The following is a 21,852-nucleotide window of genomic DNA, read 5'->3' as shown; positions in this document are numbered from 1 at the left end:
CTGGAAATGAAAAGAGGAGGCTATTAGAACAAGATTAAAGGAACACAATCTGCATTAGATCCTTTGGCTTTGAAAGGTCTGTCAGCAAAGTGACTTTCTAAATCAACTAGCTGCCTGTTAACCCAGTAGTGTAATCCATTGTCTGACAGAATTCAGGAAAATGTATATGCCTAATGTAAAATGAGCAAAATGAAAGCTTTCCCAAAATGTTTGAAGTTTTTATTCAATATAACACAATGGAATAACCATTCTTCCAGCAAGTGATACACTCAGTGGCCACGTTATTAGATACACCTGTACACTTGCTTATTAATGCAAATATCTAATCAGCCAATCATGTTGCAACAAACTCAATGCAGAAAAGCATCCAGCCATGGTCAAGAGGTTCAGTTGTTGCTCAGACCAAACATCAGGATGGGGGAAGAAATGTGATCTGTGAGTTCAACCATGGAATGATCACTGGTGCCATTCAGGGTGGTTTGAGTACCTCAGAAACTGTTGATCCTCTGTGGTTTTCAGTTTACTGAAAATGGTGCGAAAAACCAAAATAAAAACAGTGAATGGCAGTTCTATGGGGTTCAAGCTGACAGGAAGGCAACAGTAATTCGAATAACCACACGTTACAACAGTGGGGTGCAGAAGACCACGAACATACACCCAGTGGTCACGTTATTTGGTACAGGAGGTACCTAATCAAGTAGCCACTGAATGTGTATGTGGGCAGAACATCAATAAGCTTTTTCAAGAGGTTATCTTTTAGTAACTGCTTCTTATCTTGGAATAACATATGACCATAAAATATAGGAGTAGAATTAGGGTTTACTCCACGATTCAATCATGGCTGATTTATTATCCCCCTCAATCACATTTCCTGCCTTCTCCCTGTAGTGTGCATTCATAATTAATGCATTATACATATAACCATGTAACAATTACAGCACGAAAACAGGCCATCTCAGCCCTTCTAGTCCGTGCCGAACGCTTACTCTCACCTAGTCCCACCGACCTGCACTCAGCCCATAACCCTCCATTCCTCTCCTGTCCATATACCTATCCAATTTTTTTTTTTAAATGACAAAATCGAACCTGCCTCTACCACTTCCACTGGAAGCTCGTTCCACACAGCTACCACTCTCTGAGTAAAGAAGCTCCCCCCCCTTGCTACCCCTAAACTTCTGCCCCTTAACTCTCAACTCATGTCCTCTTGTTTGAATCTCCCCTACTCTCAATGGAAAAAGCCTATCCACGTCAACTCTATCTATCCTCCTCATAATTTTAAATACCTCTATCAAGTCCCCCCTCAACCTTCTACACGCCAAAGAATAAAGACCTAACTTGTTCAACCTTTCTCTGTAACTTGGGTGCTGAAACCCAAGTAACATTCTATTAAATCTCCTCTGTACTCTCTATTTTGTTGACATCTTTCCTATAATTCGGTGACCAGAACTGTACACAATACTCCAAATTTGGCCTCACCAATGCCTTGTACAATTTTAACATTACATCCCAACTCCTATATTCAATGCTCTTATTTATAAAGGCCAGCATACCAAAAGCTTTCTTCACCACCCTATCCACATGAGATTCCACCTTCAGGGAACTATGCATCATTATTCCTAGGTCACTCTGTTCTACTGCATTCCTCAAAGCCCTACCATTTACCATGTATGTCCTATTTTGATTACAAGAACAAAAAAAATTCAAAGAAAAAAAGATTATGGTGGTCTCATACTCAGACCTCAGACCAGAGATAACAAAATTCCAGTGATAACAATTAACCTATAACATAGCCAGATTTATGAGGCATGATACCTGCTACAGAAAATCTAAGAAGCTTCTAGAAAAAAAAACCACTGTACCATAATTAAGGGGAAATTACAAAAAAATTTGTTAAACTACAAGAAAAGTAACAATTTTCTACCCTAATCTACAAATTGTGCTGCAACGTTGAAGGATCTATGGACACGGACCACAAGATCTCTCTGATCCTCCATGCTGCATGAATCTTGTCATTAACCCTGTACCCTGCCTTCAAATCTGACTTTCCAAAGTAAATCATTTCACAATTTTCAGGCTTGAACTCCATCTGCCACTTCTCAGCCCAAATCTGCATCCTGTCAATGTCCCGTTGTGACCTACAGCAATATTACCAAAGGCAGTGATAGATCTTTCAGACTTTACAGTAATTAGTATCATGGGATCAATCTGACCTGGAGCAGACAGACCTTCAGTTTAATATCTCATCGTACCCATCAGGCAGCATTGAAGATTGCATGTGGCAGAATCTACGAGGCTTGAAACCTCTCCACAAAATTATCAACCAGAGTATACAGTAAGCATGGAAACTTGAAGACTGCACCACCTGTGACTAACTAGTTAACATACTGTTGTTACCTTAATGTGGATTGGACTGGTTCAGTGCTTGACGATGGTTCCAGACTTATCGGAAGAATCTTATCATTTTTGTATTGATCATATCTCTGCATAAAAAAATAAGTTGAAGAAATACTGATGATTAATTACCATTTGGCCAAATCTTCCCCATGCTCAGTGGGCAGCGTAGATCTGTTCTATTCAGTAAATAATGATACTGTGATGCAGTTTCTGCAGGTACTGGAAATATGGAGCATCACATTCAAAATGCTCGAGGAACTCAGTGTCTATGGAGGGGAATAAACAGTCAATGGTTCAAGACTCTGTTTTTGGATGAAGGGTCTCAACTTGAAATGTCGACTAAGGCATAGGAGCAGAATTAGTAATTCAGCCCTTCCGAGTCTGCTCTGCCATTCCATCATGGCTGATTTATTATCTCTCTTAAATCCATTCTCCTTCCTTCTTCCTGTAATCTTATATGCTCTTACTAATCAAGAACCTATCAACCTCCACATTAAATACGCCCAATGACTTGTCCTCCACAGCTTTCTGTGGCAATGAATTCCACAGATTCATCACCCTCTAGCTAAAGAAATTCCTCATCTCTATTCTAAAGGGATGTCTTTGTTTTCTGAGGCTGTGCCCTCTGATCCTAGACTCCTTGATGATAGGAAGCATCTTTTCCACATTCACTCTATTTAGATCAGAGGTTCCCAGCCTGGGGTCCATGGACCCCTCAGTTAATGGTAAGGCTCCATGGCATAATTAAGGTTGGGGAAAGATCTAGACCTTTCAATATTTGGTAGATTTCAATGAGATCTCCATTATTCTTCTGAACTCCAATGCCACAGGAGCTGCCTGACTCATTGAATTCCTCCAGGTTTTTGTATGTGTTGCTAAGCAAGTACAAATTCCTTCAGGCCTAAAGCATGTTACATTTAATTTTTACAAACAGTAGGGAGGAAATACGGCCAACTTGAGACTTGCAGAATGCGTGGCAATGAATAAATGGCACTAATGCAGAGGACAAACATGGCTCTGTGTTCTTGAAAGAAACACAATGATAGGGGAATGCAGTACTCTGGTGTTATATTGTACCCACATCCACCATGATTCTAAAACACTATTTATTGACAAAAACTAACCAGAAGGTGCCCAGGCATTTGGTTAGTTTCCTATAAAGTTACATAGGCAGCAAATATCTACATAATTACAGGAATATTTTTATTTCTGGTCGTTTCAGGAAACAAAGGAGATAGACTGACACCAATATGGTTTACAGGGGACTGTTCTGGAGTACACTGCTGTTTCAACATCATGCCACCGCCCATCTTGTCAAATCTCTCCTCACCCCCCCCCCCCCCCCCACCCCACCGATATTCCTGCTGGAAAAACAACTGGGCACTGGTTAATTTTGAAATGTATTCAATATAGAGTTACATGAAATATATATTAATAAATAGACACATATCAGGAATCATGGACAAATTTTCAATTATTTCATTGGTTTTGAATAATGAAAATCAAACAATTTTTAGCTTTGTACAGAATAAAGACATCACTTTTACTATTGGTTGTTGACAATCAACGACTATATACTGGTAAAAGTTATGTGCATGGTTTCCGTATTGATTTCACAACAGAGAACCTTTGCTCATCACAGCCTGTTTCGTGAATCACTGTGAGTCCCCTGAAGAAGATGGGAGGAAAGGGGTGTCCTTCACTGCTGTCGTTTGTTGTGTTCAATGTTGTTCCGCTGAGCATGGTGTGTTTGCTATGTTGGTGCTAGAATGTGTAGTGACACTTGTGGTTGGCCCCAACACATCCATGAGCGACACAGTTGGCATGACACTATTACCCCTCAGGGTGTTGGAATTCAGAATTCAATTCTGATGTCATCTGTAAGGAGCCTGTATGTCTTCCCTGTGGAATGCATGGATTATCTCTGGATGCTCCGGTTTCCTCCCACACTACAAAGATGTACCGATCAGTAGGTTAATTGATCATTGGAAATTGTCCTATGATTAGGCTAGGGTGAAATCAATGAGTTGCTGAGTTGCTGGACGGTGTGGCTCGGAAGGCCAGATGGGCCTGTTCTACACTGTATCTCAATAAACAAGTAAATCCTCTCTTGGTGTGTTGGTTGTTAACACCAGAGCCACATTACACTACATGTTTTGATGTACATGTGATAAATAAATCTGAATCTACATTTTGAAACATTTTCTAAGGAAGGCAGTCAATATGACAACAAATATGTTCAAACAAAATACACATTTTGGAGATGTTTATGCCAAGGACACAATATGCTGAATTTCTGAGATGCAAGTTGTAATATTCAAGATTGTTTAATGTCATATCATTTCCAGCACACAAGTAAAAAGGAGAATGAAATTTACTGTTCCTCTGGATCTGATGTAGCACAAAAAACCCACAGTATGATAAAGAACACAATAAATACATAAGATAGCTTACATAATTGACTGATTGTATGTCCATTGAGTGATGCTAGGTATAGCAGCGCCTGTACATAAGGTGATTCTGACAGGAACTGATAAAGCAGTGATGGTTGGGGGTGTGGAGGGGTGGGTTAGTGGGAGGAGGTGTTGATCTGCCTTACTGCTTGGGGAAAGTAACTTTTTGAGCCTGGTGATCCTGGCATGGATGTCACGTAGCCTCCTCCCTGATGGCAGTGGGACAAGCAGTCCATGGGCAGGGTGGTCAGAATTTTCTTCAGTTAGGATATGAATGTTAGGGTCTTGGCTCCATGTCCCAGGGCCTCTTACAACAGCATCCTCACAAATGTTTTATTTGGCTGTGGTTCAAAATTACATTTAGGCGGATCTTTTGAAATGTGCAGCAGCTGTTAGCCTGAAAATAGCCAGGATCCCAAAACACAGCCCAGGTAAAGGTTGTAATTCGAGTACGAAACAACATTCCCCATTATTTACGACAGCACTCAAACAGAAATTAGCATAGCTCGATAAATTAATCAGTTGACGTGACCAGTACAATCAACAATATTCAATGTGACAAAAACAACCTTTGGTTGGAGTTTAAATGAAAGGAGTTAGAACTGCAGACTTGCTTTCAACCCAAAATTAACCGCTTAAGAACCAGATCTCAACTATTAAAACAAAACCATGGCATTTTAAAAGTTTCTACCCCCCAGGCAGTTAATCTGATCAATCATTCTAGTTAGCCCCCCCACAACCCCGCTCTAACTATTATCCCTAATATTGCACTGCACTTTTTATAATGCTGTTTACATTGTAAATACATGCTGGTATTTATATATTCATGCACATTTTATTTCATATCTGTACATTAATCTCTAATTTTGTTTTATGTAATTCTTTATTATTGTTGAAGCTATTTTTTTGCTGCATGTCATGCTAATGCTCCACAGCAAATTCCTAATACATGGAAACGTATCTGGCGAATAAAGTTCATCGTTGATCCTTGAGGATTTAAGCCAAGAACTGGCTTCCCCTTTCATCATTACCCATCCCATATAAATGTATTGGGGCAATTTCAAAGGAGATGGGAGGAGCAGGTGTTTTTTTACAGAGAGAATGGTGGGTGTCGGGAAGGCGCTGCTGGAGTGGTGGTAGAGGCAGAAACACGACGGACTTTTGAAAGGCATTTAGGTAGGCGCATGAATGAGAGGAAAATGGAAGAATATGGACATTGCGTAGGCAGAAGAGAAACTGGTCATTTGATTACTAATGGAATTGGTTTGGTACAACATTGTGGGCCGAAGGCCTACTGTTCAACGCTCTAATTATTAACTATTTATATTTCACTGTGACATTTTCCCCTGGTCCTAACTCAGATTTGAGGTGCAGAAATTGCATTTAGATACAATCTAGACAATATGATGCTCCAGTACTGTCTACGTGACTGACAACAGATCTGTCTGAAAGACCTGACTATTTCCATGCTAATATTATGGATGTCCTCTGAAACAGATCACTATATCTCTGAAATATTCTGATAAAAGTCCTTTAATGCCAGGAACATAAACCCATTTATCAGGCAGAACTAAAGTAACTGGAATTTGTTATAAGTGTAGAACATTTCTAAGACAATACCAGACTGTTAGTTCAGATTAAATCATCCTCCCTTTTTGGGATGATTATTGATTATTTATTGGAACGAAGAGGTTGAGCAGCAGCCCATGTCAGCTTGACCAGTTAGTATAGCAGCAGCTCAGTAACCTTTGCTCTCGATAATAGCTAAAGATTAACATTAACCTGTCAAAATTAGTTTCTGAGCTGACAGCAACTGCTGCTTGTAACAGCGCAAAAGATTAAAAAAAGTCTTGACATATTTTTTAAAACCTAAACTTGGAAAATGCAAAAAAATGAAGAAAAAAAATCTGGATTTCATAAAGATACAAGTTGTGTTTAATAAACTACATGGAGCTTCAGGTCATTCAGAAGGGCAACAAGCAAATGCTATAAAATTATGCCTGTTTAAAAAATGATGAGATAGGATTCTAGATTTCAATTCTAAAAATAAATTTATAGACTTGAGTAGAACACCAACACATAGGCTGTGTATAATAAGGGCCACAGTCACCTCTACTTCCTGAGGTCCTTTGGAGTATGTAGGCCTCTCCTTCACATGTTCTGTTGTCTGACAACAGACAACATATTGTCTGTTGTTGCCAGTACAATCTTCTATGTGCTGGGGCAATGACATCAACATGGGTGATGGCAACATTTTCAATAAACTGATTAGAAAGGCTGGCTCTGTTATAGGAGTCACTGGAGGCTGTGGTAGAATAAAGGACTCCCCTGAAAGTCCTAGCAATTCTGGATAATGTTTCTCACCCCCAGTATGCCACCTTGACTGAACAGAGAAGCACTTTTAGTAATAGACTAAGACAATTGCGCTGCTCCAGAGAGCACTATATGAGGTCATGCCTCCCCTCAGCCATCAGGATCTATAACGAGTCAACCTATAGCCGGGGAAGTCACCTTGTAATTTTTGACTTGAAAGAATAAAAATAAGATGTACAAGATGTTCTTTCTTCTCTTCTAATATTTATTCATCTGTGCACTTGTAATGACAATGTAATTCCCTTTGGGACCAATAAAGTATCTATGTAAACTGAGGGAAGTTCATTATCGATATTCACCTTTATCTGTGCATGTGCCCAACGCACCACCAGTTTCTTAGCGAGAGCAAGTTTTCCATTTAAGCACTGAATAGCTCGCTCAGCCTCCTGCAATGATGAAAGAGAAGACTGAAGTTAGTGTTTGAATAGGTAACATTTATTTTCCTTACAAAATATCAGTAGCAACCCAAGTTATTGAATAGCATTGCGAGTCTTGGAGCAATGATAATGGTGCTGCCTCAGACTGAAGGCTCAAAGGACCACTTCAGGAGTGAATACATAATCCACCCTAATACAGCACTGAGAGAATGCTCAACCCTCATGGTTGCATCCTTGCAGATAATACACCTGGATCAGTCTAGAACCAGAGACCACAGCCTCAGAATAGAAGGACATCCCTTAGAACAGAGATGAGGAGGAATTCCTTTAGCCAGAGGAATTTATTGCTCTGTAGTGGATATATTTAAAGTTAAGGTTGCTAGGCTGCAAAGGTTATGAGGAGAAGGGGTTGAAATAAAATAGCCCTTATCAAATGGCAGAGTAGTCTTCACTGGCCGAATAGCCTAATTCTGTACCTATGTCTTATTGTCGAATGAAACATTCAGCCCCTCTGCCTGTCAGGTGGATGGAAAACCTCCCTTAGCGCTATCTAAAGAGTTCTCAATGGCAAAGTAAAATTATCAAAGTGTGTTTATGTTACCATATGTCGGAGCTGTACCCATGTTGGAATGGCTGTGGACAAGATGCCAAATGAAGACTGATCCAAGCCCGGCTCCTGAAAGGACAGACTTGGCGTCTGTCCCTCCTGGTCCACACTTCATGAATCAAGCCAACTTTTCAGTATATACTGGTTCGGTCATCACCCACAATAATAAGATCTGTGTTCACAGTGCCCAGAGTCCACCATGTTTGCAAAGTATACTAGACTCTACAAGCTCAACACCCAAAGGTAACTTCTCTAGCAACAAACCAGCACGAAGATCACTGAAAACTCAGATAAAAATACTATCACTCAATGTTGAAGGCATGTCAATGGTGAAATGCGAATACCTCTCTAAAATCCTGACAGATCATGACATTGAAGTAATTGCCCTCCAAGAAACTCACATTACTGAGACCTCTGCTCCATCTAACGATAGGATACCAGGATATAATAGAGTGACAGGTGTGTTCCACAAGAAATACAGGACAGCTATTTATGCTAAAAACTCATTTACTTCCATTTCAGTTATAGCTTGAACATCACACCAGGTAACAATATCCGTAACACTACTATTCAAATGGGAGAAAGTTTATCTGCTGTAAATACCCATTAATCTCCAAAAAAGGAATGGCCAAATCCACCATTGCCAAAAAATCAAACACCCAGCAATATTCCTCGGAGACTTCACAGTCATCATACTGATTTGGGATACACAGAAAACAACACAGCTGGAGAAGTGATCGGTCATTTGGCATCTAGTAATGATCTTCAACTACCGATCTTAAAGATTCTCCTCAGCTAGATGGCAACAGAATTACACACCGGACCTCTCTTTTGTAACAACAAACAGTCAACTTGAACCCCTACCAGCTAATCTTTGGTGATTTTCCTTATGGTCAGCATTGAACCTTGCTAATAACGATTGGACCCAAATACCCACTCATCTCTCTATCCCAAAACCCAGATGGAACTTCAGAATAGCAAAATGGGAAAAATTTCACCTCACAAGTACATGTAGAAGAATACCACTCACCACCGAAAATTTCCACTGACTTCATAGACTCATGCTAAAATGCACAAAAGATGCTACACTGACAAGAATACAGTCCTTGTTGGTCTAAAGAAAGTGAAGAATTATTTCAAGAGTTTAAAAGAACAGGTGATACAACTACAACTATAATCTCCGCAAATCGCTCCAAACGACAGTCAAAATAGGTGGATGGCAACTGTTGGAAAATATGGACTTCACTAACTCTGGGAAACCTACATGAACCTCTTCAAGAAACTAGACCCCAACAGAGCACCAAAACAACAAACCAGTTGTCCAGTCAGTGCAAACACAGTAGCAAAGCACATCAGACAAAGAAGAATGCACACTCCTAATCATAAATTTGAAACGCCAAGTCAGAGACGAATACCAAAAACTTTACGATAGCATGCCAGAAGATGATGACACATTTACATTTCCAATAACATCAGCCGAAATAAAATCCGCCTTGCAAAGCACTACATCAGCAAAAACTGCTGGCATCGACGCTATCTACCCAGAAATGCTGAAAAATCTTGGAGAAGAGAGTATGGCTTTCTAGATGGCTAACTAATGCTTTCATTGATGTCATAACGAAAGGAAAATACCGACACTTTGAAACAAAGTCATTGCGATATCCAAACCAGGAAAGCCTGCAGATACTAGACCAAACCAGCTCCCCTGCACCACCACTATCCTCCTTCTAGCAGAACTTGCCCTCATTTTCAATAATTTTTCCTTCAGCTCCTCCCACTTCCTTCAAACAAAAGGAGTAGCCATGGGCACTCTGCATGGGTCATATCAATGACTGCCTTTTTGTCGGCTATGTGGAACAGTCTATGTTCCAAGCCAACATTGGTGTCCACCCCACACTTCTCCTAGGCTATATTGATGACTGCATTGGTGCTGGTTCCTACACCCATGCAGACTCGTTGACTTCATCAACTTTGCCTTCAACTTCCACCCTGCCCTCAAATTTACCTGGTCTATTTCCAACACCTCCCTCCCCCTTCTCGATCTCTCTGCCTCTATCTTTGAAGACAGCTTATCTACTGATGACTACTATAAACCCACATTCTCTCACAGCTACCTGGACAATACCACTTCCCACCCTGTTACTTGTAAAAATGCCACCCCCTGCTCTCAATTCTCTGTCTCTGCTGCATCTGCTCTCAGGAGGAGGCTTTTCATTCCAGAAAGAAGATGTTCTCCTTTTTCACAGAAAGGGGCTTTCCTTCCTCCACCATCAACGCTGCCCTCAACCGCATTTCTTCCATTTCATGCATGCCTGCTCTTATCCCATCCTCCCACCACTCTACCAAGGATGGGGTTCCTCTTGTCCTCACTTACCACCAAATAATTCTCTGGAATTTCCACCATATCCAATGAATCCTACCACCAAGCACATCTCCATCCCCCTGACTTTCTACGTTCCACAGGGATCTCTCCCTACGTAACTCCCTTGTCCATTCATCCCTCATCACTGATCTCAGTCCTGGCTTATCCTTGCAAGCAGAACAAGTGTTACACCTGCCCCTACACCTCCTCCCTCACTACCATTCAGGGCTCCAAACAGTCCTACCAGGTGAGGCAACACTTCACCTGTGAGTCTGCTGGAGTCATAACTGTGTCCAGTGCTCCCAGTGTGGCCTCCTGTATATTGGAGAGACCCGACGTAGATTGGAAGATCACTTCGCCGAGCATCTATGCTTCATCCGCCAGAAAAAGTGGGATTTCCCAATGTCCACCCATTTTAATTCCACTTCCTAATCCCATTCCGATATGTCACTCTATGGCCTCCTCTACTCTTGCGATAAGGCCACACACACTCAGGTTGGAGCAACAAGATCTTATATTCCATCTGGATAGCCTCCAGATGAAAGCATGAACATCAATTTCTTGAACTTCTGGTAATGCCCCCCCCCCACCCATCTTCACCATTCCCCGTCCCTTTTTCCCTCTCTCACCTTATCTCCTTACCAGCTCATCGCCTCCCTCTGGTGCTTCCCCCCCTTTTCTTTCTTCCATGGCCTTCTGTCTTCTATCAAATTACCCCTTCTCCCACCTCTTTACTTCATCCCCCCCCCTCATGGTTTCACCTATCACCTTGGGTGTCTCTCCCCCTCCCCCCACCTTTTAAACCTACTACTCATCATTTTTTCTCCAGTACAGCCGAAGGGTCTTGGCCTGAAACATCGACTGTACTGTTTTTTCATAGATGCTGCCTGGCCTGCTGAGTTCCTCCAGCATTTTGTGTGTGGAGCCTGCAGAAGATCCAGCAAGTCACTGCCCAATTTCTCTCTTCTGCTGTACCTACAAACTTCTTGAGCGTATTACTTTATCCAGAATATTACCAATGGTAGATCCTTACATACTGAGAAGCTGGCTTCAGACAACATCACAGTACCAGTGAACAAGTTCTTGCACTCACATCTTACACTGAATCAGGTTTTGAACTCAAAAAGAAAATTGGAGCAATTTTTATTGATTTATCTGCTGCACATGACATCATTTCGAACCAAGACTCAGTGTTAAAACTAACCCGAATCATCCCATGTAAAAAGATCCTATGCCTCCTCCACAGAATCACAGGCAGCTGTTCTTTCTTCACCTACTTGGGAAGTGACACCAGTCCCATTCTGAAATTCTGCAATGGCGTCCTCCAATGGCCACCCCCCCAGCGATGATCCAATCGACGACACCAACTCACTCCTCCTGGACCTTACTACAGCTATCAGAAAAAACTGGACAGCTGCAAGAAGACTCGGAAGTCGACATGCCATGCGCAAACACTACACTGATGGGGCATCCACGAATCCCAGCTTGCCCCTGTGGTGCCCCAGCCCAGTATGTACTCCCACTGGTCTAAACATGCCCTCTCACCAAGATCCCAGACAGATTTGTCGCAGTCCTTCAATGTGGCCACGAGTTGGAGGAGTGGCTTGACAAAAAACAATTAGAAGTGTGAAGAGAAAAACACCTGCCATACGAAACAACAAGCCATATACATTGAGATTGATTTTCCTGCAGGCATTTAAAATAGAAAATATGAAAAACTATAAGACCGACAAATAACCCTGGGATTGACAGCTACCTACTACCCTCCACTAGCCTGCAGGTCACCCTTGAGCAAGGCATTGCACCAGTTTATCGCCTTGATCAGGGTCATGTGAAGCCAGTGGTGGATGGTCATATGAGCAGCTGGTGCACAGCAGAGGTCCTGGTTATGCAACCACTGACGCCAGGAAGACAATCTCTGAAGAGTATTAATAATAGCTGGGATCACCCATCTTGTAAAGACACTGCCCAGAAGGTGGCAATAGCAAACTACTTCTATAGAAAAATCCGCCAAAAATAATTTGGAGGGAACAGGGGGGAGAGACTGAGCAGGAGCTTGCTACAGTAATGGGCGAAGTTTGATAGTTTCCCATGCCCAAAGGATTGGGTGACTGAGCGGCACACAGTGCATATTGGATATGTGACCGTCACTTCTTATGATCCATACAAGGATTTTTGGAGTATTCTGTGGCCACCACTTTCGCTAACCCTTACATGGATTCGGGTGTGTTAGGTGGTGACCACTTGTGCTAAGGAATATTCCGTGACTGCCACCTTGTGATATTGCTACGTGGATTTCGGAATACAACTCAATGGCTGAGATCTTCTGTGACTGTTACTTCGCTTTCCCAGTGTGGAACCTGAGGAATTCTTCGTAATCGCCTCCTCGTTGCATTTTAATGTGGATTTACAAGTTTCTCCTCTCACCTATTCCGTGGATTACTGGAACTTTCTAGCTTGCCATACTAAGATTTTAAGAACTGCCCCTAAGCCTGACGGATTGGGAGCCACAAATGCATAACACTGTTAACTTCTGGTTAGAAGAGTAATTTGTTTAATTTTATATATTTTAAGTAGATAATAATAAATACAGTGGTTTAACATTAAACCCTGACTCAGTCTGTGGTCTATTGCTGCTGGCACATAACAACACAAACCTATAAGAAAGTAGAGATGCTAGTGTGCCTTCTTTCAAATGGCACTTTAGTCAGTGTTACTGCTGAAAGTAAAGGAATTGTGAAAGCACACTTCCTTCAGCCGTCAGCACAACTGCTAATTCAAATTATAAATTATCTGTGTGTATCACCAAATGGCCAACATTTCACCCTGTTATAAGTAGAAGCTGCAGTCATAACGCTGTGAAACTAAAAAAACTAAACCAAAAGAGGCAGCTTTCAGGATTTATATCAGGGGTTTCCAGCCCTTTTTTTTAAATGGCCTTGGACCCCTGCCATTAACTAGGTGGGGAAACCCTGATTTATATGGTCAAAAAATAAATCACAAGGCCAGCAACCAGTAATCCACCAATTTGTCTCTTAAAACAGATACAAATGCTGTATAGCATTAAGTGGAAGGTCAGATAGGAATACTCCCAGATGAAAGCCAAAAGTTAGTCAACAGAAGGGGTACAGCAGGCATAAAATGCTAAATATCAGGTCAGAAGAGATGCACAATCATCTCAGCAATTATTTAAAACAAAATTGACAAGGAAGTTACCCAAACGGCATCTAAACCACTGGGGCTTTACAGGCTTATATTAGTCAATGGAAGGAGGATCCTTCTAAGAAATAGCAAAGGTTGATTGTAAACACAAAAGATACTGTAAATGCTGGAAATCCAGAGTAGTACACACAAAATACTGGAGGAACTCAGCAGGACCCATGGAAATGAATAAACAGTCAATGTTTCAGACTGAGACCCTTCATCAGGACTGGGAAGAAAGGGGAAGATGCCAGTAAGGCTTATTATTATAATTTTCTTAAATAATTAGGAATGTCAGATTGCGCTTGTCTTCAATAAAAGAGGTAAAGCTGGAAGTTAATCTTACAGTAATTACTGGTGAACTATTCATTCATTACTGATTTAGAGCCATTATGAAACAGAAGATTGCTGTATAGGCTTTCTTAGTCAATCCAATCATTGCTAAATGGAGATGATCAGTTTTACTATAAATAGCATTGGATTGTACCTATAGATGGCTAAAGCTTTATCAGTTACAAAGAAAATTTAGGTAATTGCAAAAATGGATTTTAAACAAAAGGTATTGCTCCACTCAGGCAGTGCATTGTAGAATGCTCGCGCACACACACTATTTCTAATGATTGTAATTCAAAAGTACTACAAAATACATCAATTCATTGGTCAGAAAGGATTGTAAGGGTACAGATGGTCTGAACTATTACAAACTTGTGGGGTTCTAAAGGAAAAGACTGCAAAGATTTGGCAGCTCATCTAAACCTTTGACAAATTTCTATAGATCTGTGATGATAAGTATACTGTCTGGTTGCATCACAGTATGGAAAGACCAATGTCCTTGAACAGAAAAGCTTACAATGATAAATGGATGCAGCCTAGTCCATCATGGATAAAGCCCTCCCAACCATTGAGCACATCTACATGGAGTGCTGTCACTGGAAAGCAGCATCCATCATCAAGGACCAACACCATCCAGGCCATGCTCTCTTCTCACTGTTGCCATCAGGAAGAAAGTACAGGAACCTCAGGACTCACAGCACCAGGTTCAGGAATGGTTATTACACCTCAACCATCAGGCTCTTGAACTAGAGACGATAACTTCACTCGCCCCAACACTGGACTATTCCCACAAGTTATGGACAATTTTCAAAGACTCTTCATCTCATATTTATTGCTTCCTTGCTTATTTATTTATCTATCTATATATCAATCAATCATCTTCTTCTTTCTGTATGTGCAGTTTGTTGTCTTTTGCACATTGGTTGGTTGTCCATCTTGTGTGTGATCTTTCACCAACTCAATTGTGTTTCTTTTTATTTACTGTGAATGCCTGCAAGAAAATGAATCGTGGGGTTGTATATGGTGACATACATGTAGTTTGGTAATAAGTTTACTTTGAACTATGAAGGTTGGTGACAGAATCTTTGTTGATTGTATCTATAACTGAGAAGTGAGAAGGTAGGTGGACTCATTAGTACATTTTATTTCTACAGAGATACACGGACATGGGGGAGGGGAGGGTGTGATGGACAATGTTTACATATAAAAGTTAGTTATAAGCAGGCAGAAAAGAGCAGATAAGTTAGTCAAAAGTGCAAAGTGTCAAAGGGTGGACAAAGCTAGGGATAGGCAATCTAGGCTCAAAATGATTAGTGGATCTCGAGAGATGCCAAGAAAAAGAACAGAAACAGTTAGTTGTTTGCCTGTGACAGTTTAAGGCCAAGTTACTTCTCCTCACAGAATGCTGTGATCCACTCTGTAACAATCATAAATCTCGTGTCTGCGGTCAGGTGATGATTTTAAACACAGCAGGCTTTGTACCCAATCTTGCCAAGAAACAGGTCCAGAGAATATGTTAGCACAACACAGCTAACAAGATTCATTTAAACAATATGGCAACATAAATCAACATTCAAGGGCTGGCTGTCCTTCACAGCCAAGGCTGGTTTTGATTTTGAGGGCTCCTTTTCTTGGCAGGAAAATGCTAAATGCACCTTATTAGCATGTGAGAGGAAGTGAAGTCAATAGAGAAAAAAACACCTGAGGGAGGGCACCTCAGGTCATCGATTATTAAGGGCTGTATAGCTGACTGGTAAACAGAAAGGCTCGGGAGTCGTGCCTCATGTTCTTGGCAAAGGTCATCTGGACTTTATTTTCCTTTGGTGCTACCATGCTCTAATATTTGAAACTCTGCTCCCGGCCAATAGTTTAGTTTTCTAAGTTATACACAAGTGGGTTGTGAAAATTAGGGTACAGGTCTGTGTAAATATTTTTAAAAGTCCCTGAAGGTACTGAAAATAACACGACTTACCCTCACTTTCAAACATGCATGCATTCAATTGTGTGTTATATCAGGTTTAACATTTTATACAAGGAATATCAAAACGTTAATTTCACTAGTCACTATTCTTGCAAAATTTAAAAGGAAACAGTAGGAAACTAACTGATTGTATTTTAAAACCCCACAAACATTGCATCTTCTCGAGTAAGAAACATTAACCATTAAAGGAATGTTTGTAAACATTATAAACATTAAAAGAGTCCCTAATCAAGAAGGAAAAGGTATATATAGTGGCAAATTTAAAAGATAACATTCTTAGAAATTAAAATGTAGAAGGTATTAGATAGTAATAGAGGTGTTCGTTAATAAGTAGGTATTAATGCCTTTCTAACCTCCCAAGGCATTTTTGTTAATCTAAAGTAAACATTTAATTAGTAAGATCATACATATTATTAACTTCTCCCCTGTTGATGGCACTGAAATGTTATTGTCGCAAAGATTATACATAGACATTCAGAGCAACACACATAAAATAATGAAGGAACTCAGCATCTATGGAAACAAGAAAAAGAGTTGATGTTTTGGGTTGAGACCCTTCATCAGGATTGGATGAAGGGTCTCGGCCGAAACATTGCTTGTTTATTCATTTCCATAGATGCTGCCTGAGCTGTTGAGATCCTCTGGCATTTTGTGTGTGTTACTCTGGATTTCCAGTAACTGCAGACTCTTGTGTTTATCCAGGCTCGACAAGAAGCTCAGAGACCTTGGCCTTGACCCTGCCTTGGGCAGCTGGATCCTGGACTTCCTGTCAGATCTCCAGCAGGTTGTAAGAGTGGGCTCCCTCAACTCCAACCCTCTGACTCTCAATACAGGAGCCCCTCAGGGCTGTGTACTGAGTCCCCTCCTTTACTCACCGTACACCCATGACTGCATCACCACCCACAGCTCCAATCTGTTAATTAAATTTGCCAATGACACTACATTGATTGGCTTTTTCCACTGAGGTTAGGGGAGAAAAGAACCAGAGGACATGGGTTAAGGGTGAAGGGGGAAAAAGTTTAAAGGGAACATTGGGGGGGGGGGGGGATTTTGACACAGAGAGTGGTGGGAGTGTGGAATCAGCTGCCAGATGAAGTGGTAAATGCGGGCTCACTTTTGACATTTAAGAAAAACTTGGACAGGTACATGGATGAGAGGTGTATGGAGGGATATGGGCCAGATGCAGGTTAGTGGGACTAGGCAGAAAAATGGTTCGGCACAGCCAAGAAGGGCCAAAAGGCCTGTTTCTTTGCTGTAATGTTCTATGGTTTTATGAGTGTGTCTCAGAAAGGCAGAGTCTCCCATTAAGGATCCCCATCACCCAGGTCATGCCTTGTTCTCATTGCTACCATCAGGGAGGAGTTACAGAAGTGTGAAGACACACACTCAGCGATTCAGGAACAGCTTCTTCCCCTCTGCCATCCAATTTCTGAATGGACAGTAAACCCATGAACACTACTGCACACTTTTTAACTTTCAGTTTTGCACTACTTATTATATATATTATTGTGTTATACTGCTGCTGCAAAGTCAAAAAATCTCACATGTAAGTGATATTAAACCTGATTCTGATTCCTTGCTGATTTAACACAAACAATGCCTTTCACTGTATAGCTCGATGTACATTTGACAAATAAAGCTAATCTTTAAAAAAAACCGGTGCCCCTTCCTCATCAAACTTAATGGAAGCAATGTTTGGATGTTTTCAGAAAAACTTTAACTATCAGTACAGCCAAGTTTCAAATCCAGGAATAATAGTAATACTAATAAGACTTTAATTCCAAGTGCAAAGAACTTGAAAAATGAATTACAAACTGTATTACAAAGTTTCACACTTCCAAACAATATAACCTATGAAAGCCCCTATTCAAGTAATATGGTACAGTATCCACAGCTGTATCCACTACAAAACACTCTGAACAATTACATACAGATAAATATATTAAAATATAAACAAGCATTAGAAAGTTTATCTACAAGAGAAATAACAGTTATACATTCTAATCCAACAATACCTACCTCTTTAGTCTCAAAATTCACGAAGCAGTAACCTCGAGGTTGCCCCTCAAGTGGACCCGATTTATGGAACAGGAAGTCAAACTGCTTCACTTTTCCAAACTTCTGCAGCAGCTTTAGAAGATTATACCTGCAAAGACGGGGGATGTTCATTAATACATCATTGGCTTGAAAAGGCACAACTCCATTACAGAGGAAACCTGCGGCTCCACACAGTTTAGTGAACTCTCACAGTATCTCACAGAAATTTTTTGGCTTGACACAGTCAGTGCAGGGATGTTGCCTCTCATAGCTGGGGGACCAGAACGTCAAAATAAGAGCTCAACTGTTCAGGAATGAGAAGCACTAGTTAAACCGCATTTGGAGAATCGTGCTCAGTTTTAGGCCCCATATTCCAAAAAAGATGTGCTGGCATTGGAGAGAGTCCTGAGGAGGTTCATGAGAATTATCCTGGGAATGAAAGGATTAATATATGAGGGTTTGATGGCTCTGGGCTTGTCTTCATTGGAGTTCAGAAGAATGAGTGTGGGAGCAGGCAGATCTCATTGAAAACTATCAAATATTGAAAGGCCTAGATAGAGTGGATATGGGGAGGATGTTTGCTATTGTGGGGAAGTCTAGGACCAGAGGCCATAGCCTCAGATTAAAGGGATGTCCATTTAGAATAGAAATGAGCAGGAATTTCTTTAGCCTGGGAGTGATAAATCTATGGAATTCATTGTCACAGACGGATGTTGAGGCTAAGTCATTGGGTATATTTAAAGCAGAGGTTGATAGGTGTTTGATCAGTCAGGGTGTCAAAGCTTACAGGAAGAAGGCAGGAGAATGGGGTTGAAAGGGACAACAAGTCAGCCATAAAAGAATGGCCTGATTCTGCTCCTACTCCATATTATGGTCTTATGGGAGGGGGATTTTTTTTTTGCCTTTTTGGAATTCTCTTCTCAGAGGGCTGTGGAAGATCAGATGCTGATTGTATTCAAAACTGATAAGCGTTTGGACAAATGAGAATTCAGCCCAAGTCTAGAGGGCAGAAGGTTGAAGTCCAGAGCTTGGTGAGTCTATTGGTAGAAAGCCCAGTAGGTCAAAGTCAGAAGTTGGCAGACCTGGAGGTAGAGGGCAACTCCGTGTCAGAGACTGGGGATTGGAGGCCTGCTGTCTAAGAGTTTGAGAATCTGGGGGCACAGAGGTGGCCTGTCCTGTGGTTGGAGGCCTGTGTTGAAAAATGCCTTGTTTTGTCACAAACACAAGAAAATCTGCAGATGCAGGAAGTCCAAACAACACACACAGAATAATGGAGGAACTCAGCAGGCCAGGCAGCATCTATGGAAAAGACCAAACAGTCAACATTTCAGGTCCTGATTAAATGTTGATGCTACCTGTTTTACTGTTGTCTTGTAATATCCCGCTGTTATTGCTGCTGCTGCTCGTGTAGTGTGGGCATGTTATTTTGGTGCCAAAATGTGTGGTGACACTTGCAGGCTGACCCCTGCACATCCCTGGGTGTGCTGGTTGGTTGCTAACACATTTCATTGTATGCTTCGATGTATATGTGAAAAATAAACCTGAGTAAAAATCTTACAAACTACATGAAACTGACACAGAGGTAAGATTTTCCCCTCTCTTTTTGCACTACTTTATTTGTCGTGTATATCTGACTGTAATTTAGTTATTATTATATATTGCACTGTACAGCTACTGCAAAACAAATTCCATGACATACTTCAGTGCTAATAAACTTGATTTTGATTTTGAGATTAGACATGATTTTACTGAGGACAGATCACACACGTGCTAAACCACTTGCTCATGTTATGCTCATACAGATTGGTCTGAATTGTAAATTCAAGGAGGTGATTTTCTATTTTTGCCAAAGGCTTTATTAGGGACATGATCCTGAGAACACTGTACTAGGTTCAGGTCACACTATATTTACAGGAATCTGTCACTGTTACTGGTGAGGCATCAGTATTATGTTGGATACATAGTACGCCACAATAGCGCAGCGGACAGCGTATGTTATTAAAACTTGGGATGCTAATGCTTGGAGCTCAATTATGGCATTCTCTGGAAAGAGCTTGTACATCCTCCCTGTGATAAATCGGTTTCAACTCACAGACCAAAGACATCCTGGTCGGTAGGTTAATTACTCATTATAAGTTGTCCTGTGATTAGGCTAGGGTTAAACAGGTGGGTTGCTCGGTGGCACAACCCAGTGGGCTGGAAAGGTCTGTTCCATGCTGTCTCTCTAAATAACATAAATATAAACAAGAATAAAGGTTTGAAATGAACTTTTCTCCAGACATGTGAGCATGGGGAGTGGTTAATGTCAGGAGAGCTAATGGAAGTATCGAAGACCATGCTATGTTTTTAAGCGTTATGAAAGACAAAGTGCACAAAAGGTGGAGAAGCAGGGAAGTAAATAATTGTTTGGACCTGGAAATAAATTAAATTTTTTCTTAGCAAGTTAGCAGTAAAGTGATTGACATGTACCCTCACAGGCAGGCCTGCTGACCTTTTTAAAAAAGGAGCAGCACTTTCATTTATAAACATTCTGCATATTTTTCGTTAAAGTGTGGGATTTAATACAATTCAGTTTAAGACTGTATTCTATTCATCTTGTTAATATTGCTTCTGTTATGGGTTATGCATCAAGAAAATTTATCGTACTTGGTCCAAACTAGCTGCATGGACTGACTTGAGTATCAATCCACTCAATTTTCAGTCATGTAGGTGGAATCATGAAGGACCTCACCCACCCTGCTCAAGGACTGTTTGTCCCACTCCCACCAGGAAAAAAGAAACATGGCATCCACACCAGGACCATCAGAGTCAAAAACAGTTACTTTCCCCAGTCAGTGAGGCTGATCAACACCTCCACCCACTAACCCACCCCTCCACACCCCCAACCACCACTACTTTATCATTTCCTGTCAGTCACCTTATGCACAGACACTCCTGGGCCTAGAATCACTTAATGGACAATCTATATCAATCTATTTATATAAAGTATCTCATTTATTTATATTTATTGTGTTCTTTATCTAATTGAGTTTTTATTTGTACTGCATCGGATCCGGAGTAACAATTATTTCATTCTCTTTTACACATTCTTGAATCAAAGATCAACTTTATTCACCACATACAATTATATGTATCAGGAATTTGCTGTGATATGTTGGTCAGGATGTGCTATGCAACAAAAACCATCAGCATTCAACAATTATAAAGAATTATAGAAAAATTAAAGTGAGAGGTTAAAGCATGGATATGGAATAAAAAGAATAAAAATATCAGCATGCATTGTATTTACAATGTAAGCAACATTATAAAAAGTGGTTTGAAGGGTTTACAGTGCAGTGACTAAGTTAATAGATGGGGGGTGGGGCTAACCAGAATCGTTGATCAGATTAACTGCCTGAGGGAGGCAATTTTTAAAATGGTACTCATTGCAAAATAAAACATGACAGGTTAAACTGGTACTTCATGAAGAATCTCAGTGAATCTTCCAAATACCATTTGACCTTGCAAAGTCCAAGGGAATGGGTTCAAAGAAAACAAGATTTTGGTCATTTAAAAATTTGACCAAAAGAGACCAGAGATGTTGGTGAGGCTTAATTAAGAGTATTGCATGCAGTTCTGGTCACCCACCTACAGAAAGTGTGTCAATAAGATTGAAAGAGTGTATAGATATTGCCAGGACTTGAGCACCTGAGTTATATGAAAAGGTTGAATATGTTAGAACTTGATTCTCTGGA

The 21,852-nt window shown here is 40.8% G+C and overlaps 1 protein-coding gene across 6 annotated transcripts in view; it reads right to left on the bottom strand.

Moving 5' to 3' along the window:
- rbm18 (RNA binding motif protein 18) overlaps positions 1–21,852 on the bottom strand; it is a 69,660-nt gene that overhangs the window by 17,656 nt on the left and 30,152 nt on the right. For 4 of the 6 annotated variants that reach the window (XM_073052533.1, XM_073052534.1, XM_073052532.1 and 1 more), the window contains exons 3-5: positions 18,101–18,227; positions 7,520–7,606; positions 2,395–2,480 (exon numbers count right to left, since the gene is read on the bottom strand). In XM_073052533.1, the coding sequence (XP_072908634.1) occupies positions 2,395–2,480; positions 7,520–7,606; positions 18,101–18,227 (300 nt within the window). Of the gene's footprint in view, positions 1–6; positions 524–2,394; positions 2,481–7,519; positions 7,607–18,100; positions 18,228–21,852 lie in introns of those variants that run through there. The other 2 variants (XM_073052536.1, XM_073052535.1) reach the window with 2 other exon arrangements.

This window comes from Hemitrygon akajei, chromosome 7, assembly GCF_048418815.1.
Source record: "Hemitrygon akajei chromosome 7, sHemAka1.3, whole genome shotgun sequence".
NCBI lineage: Eukaryota > Metazoa > Chordata > Chondrichthyes > Myliobatiformes > Dasyatidae > Hemitrygon > Hemitrygon akajei.
The sequence above is the reverse complement of the archived record's forward strand: the minus strand, read 5'-3'. Positions and strand labels throughout refer to the sequence as shown.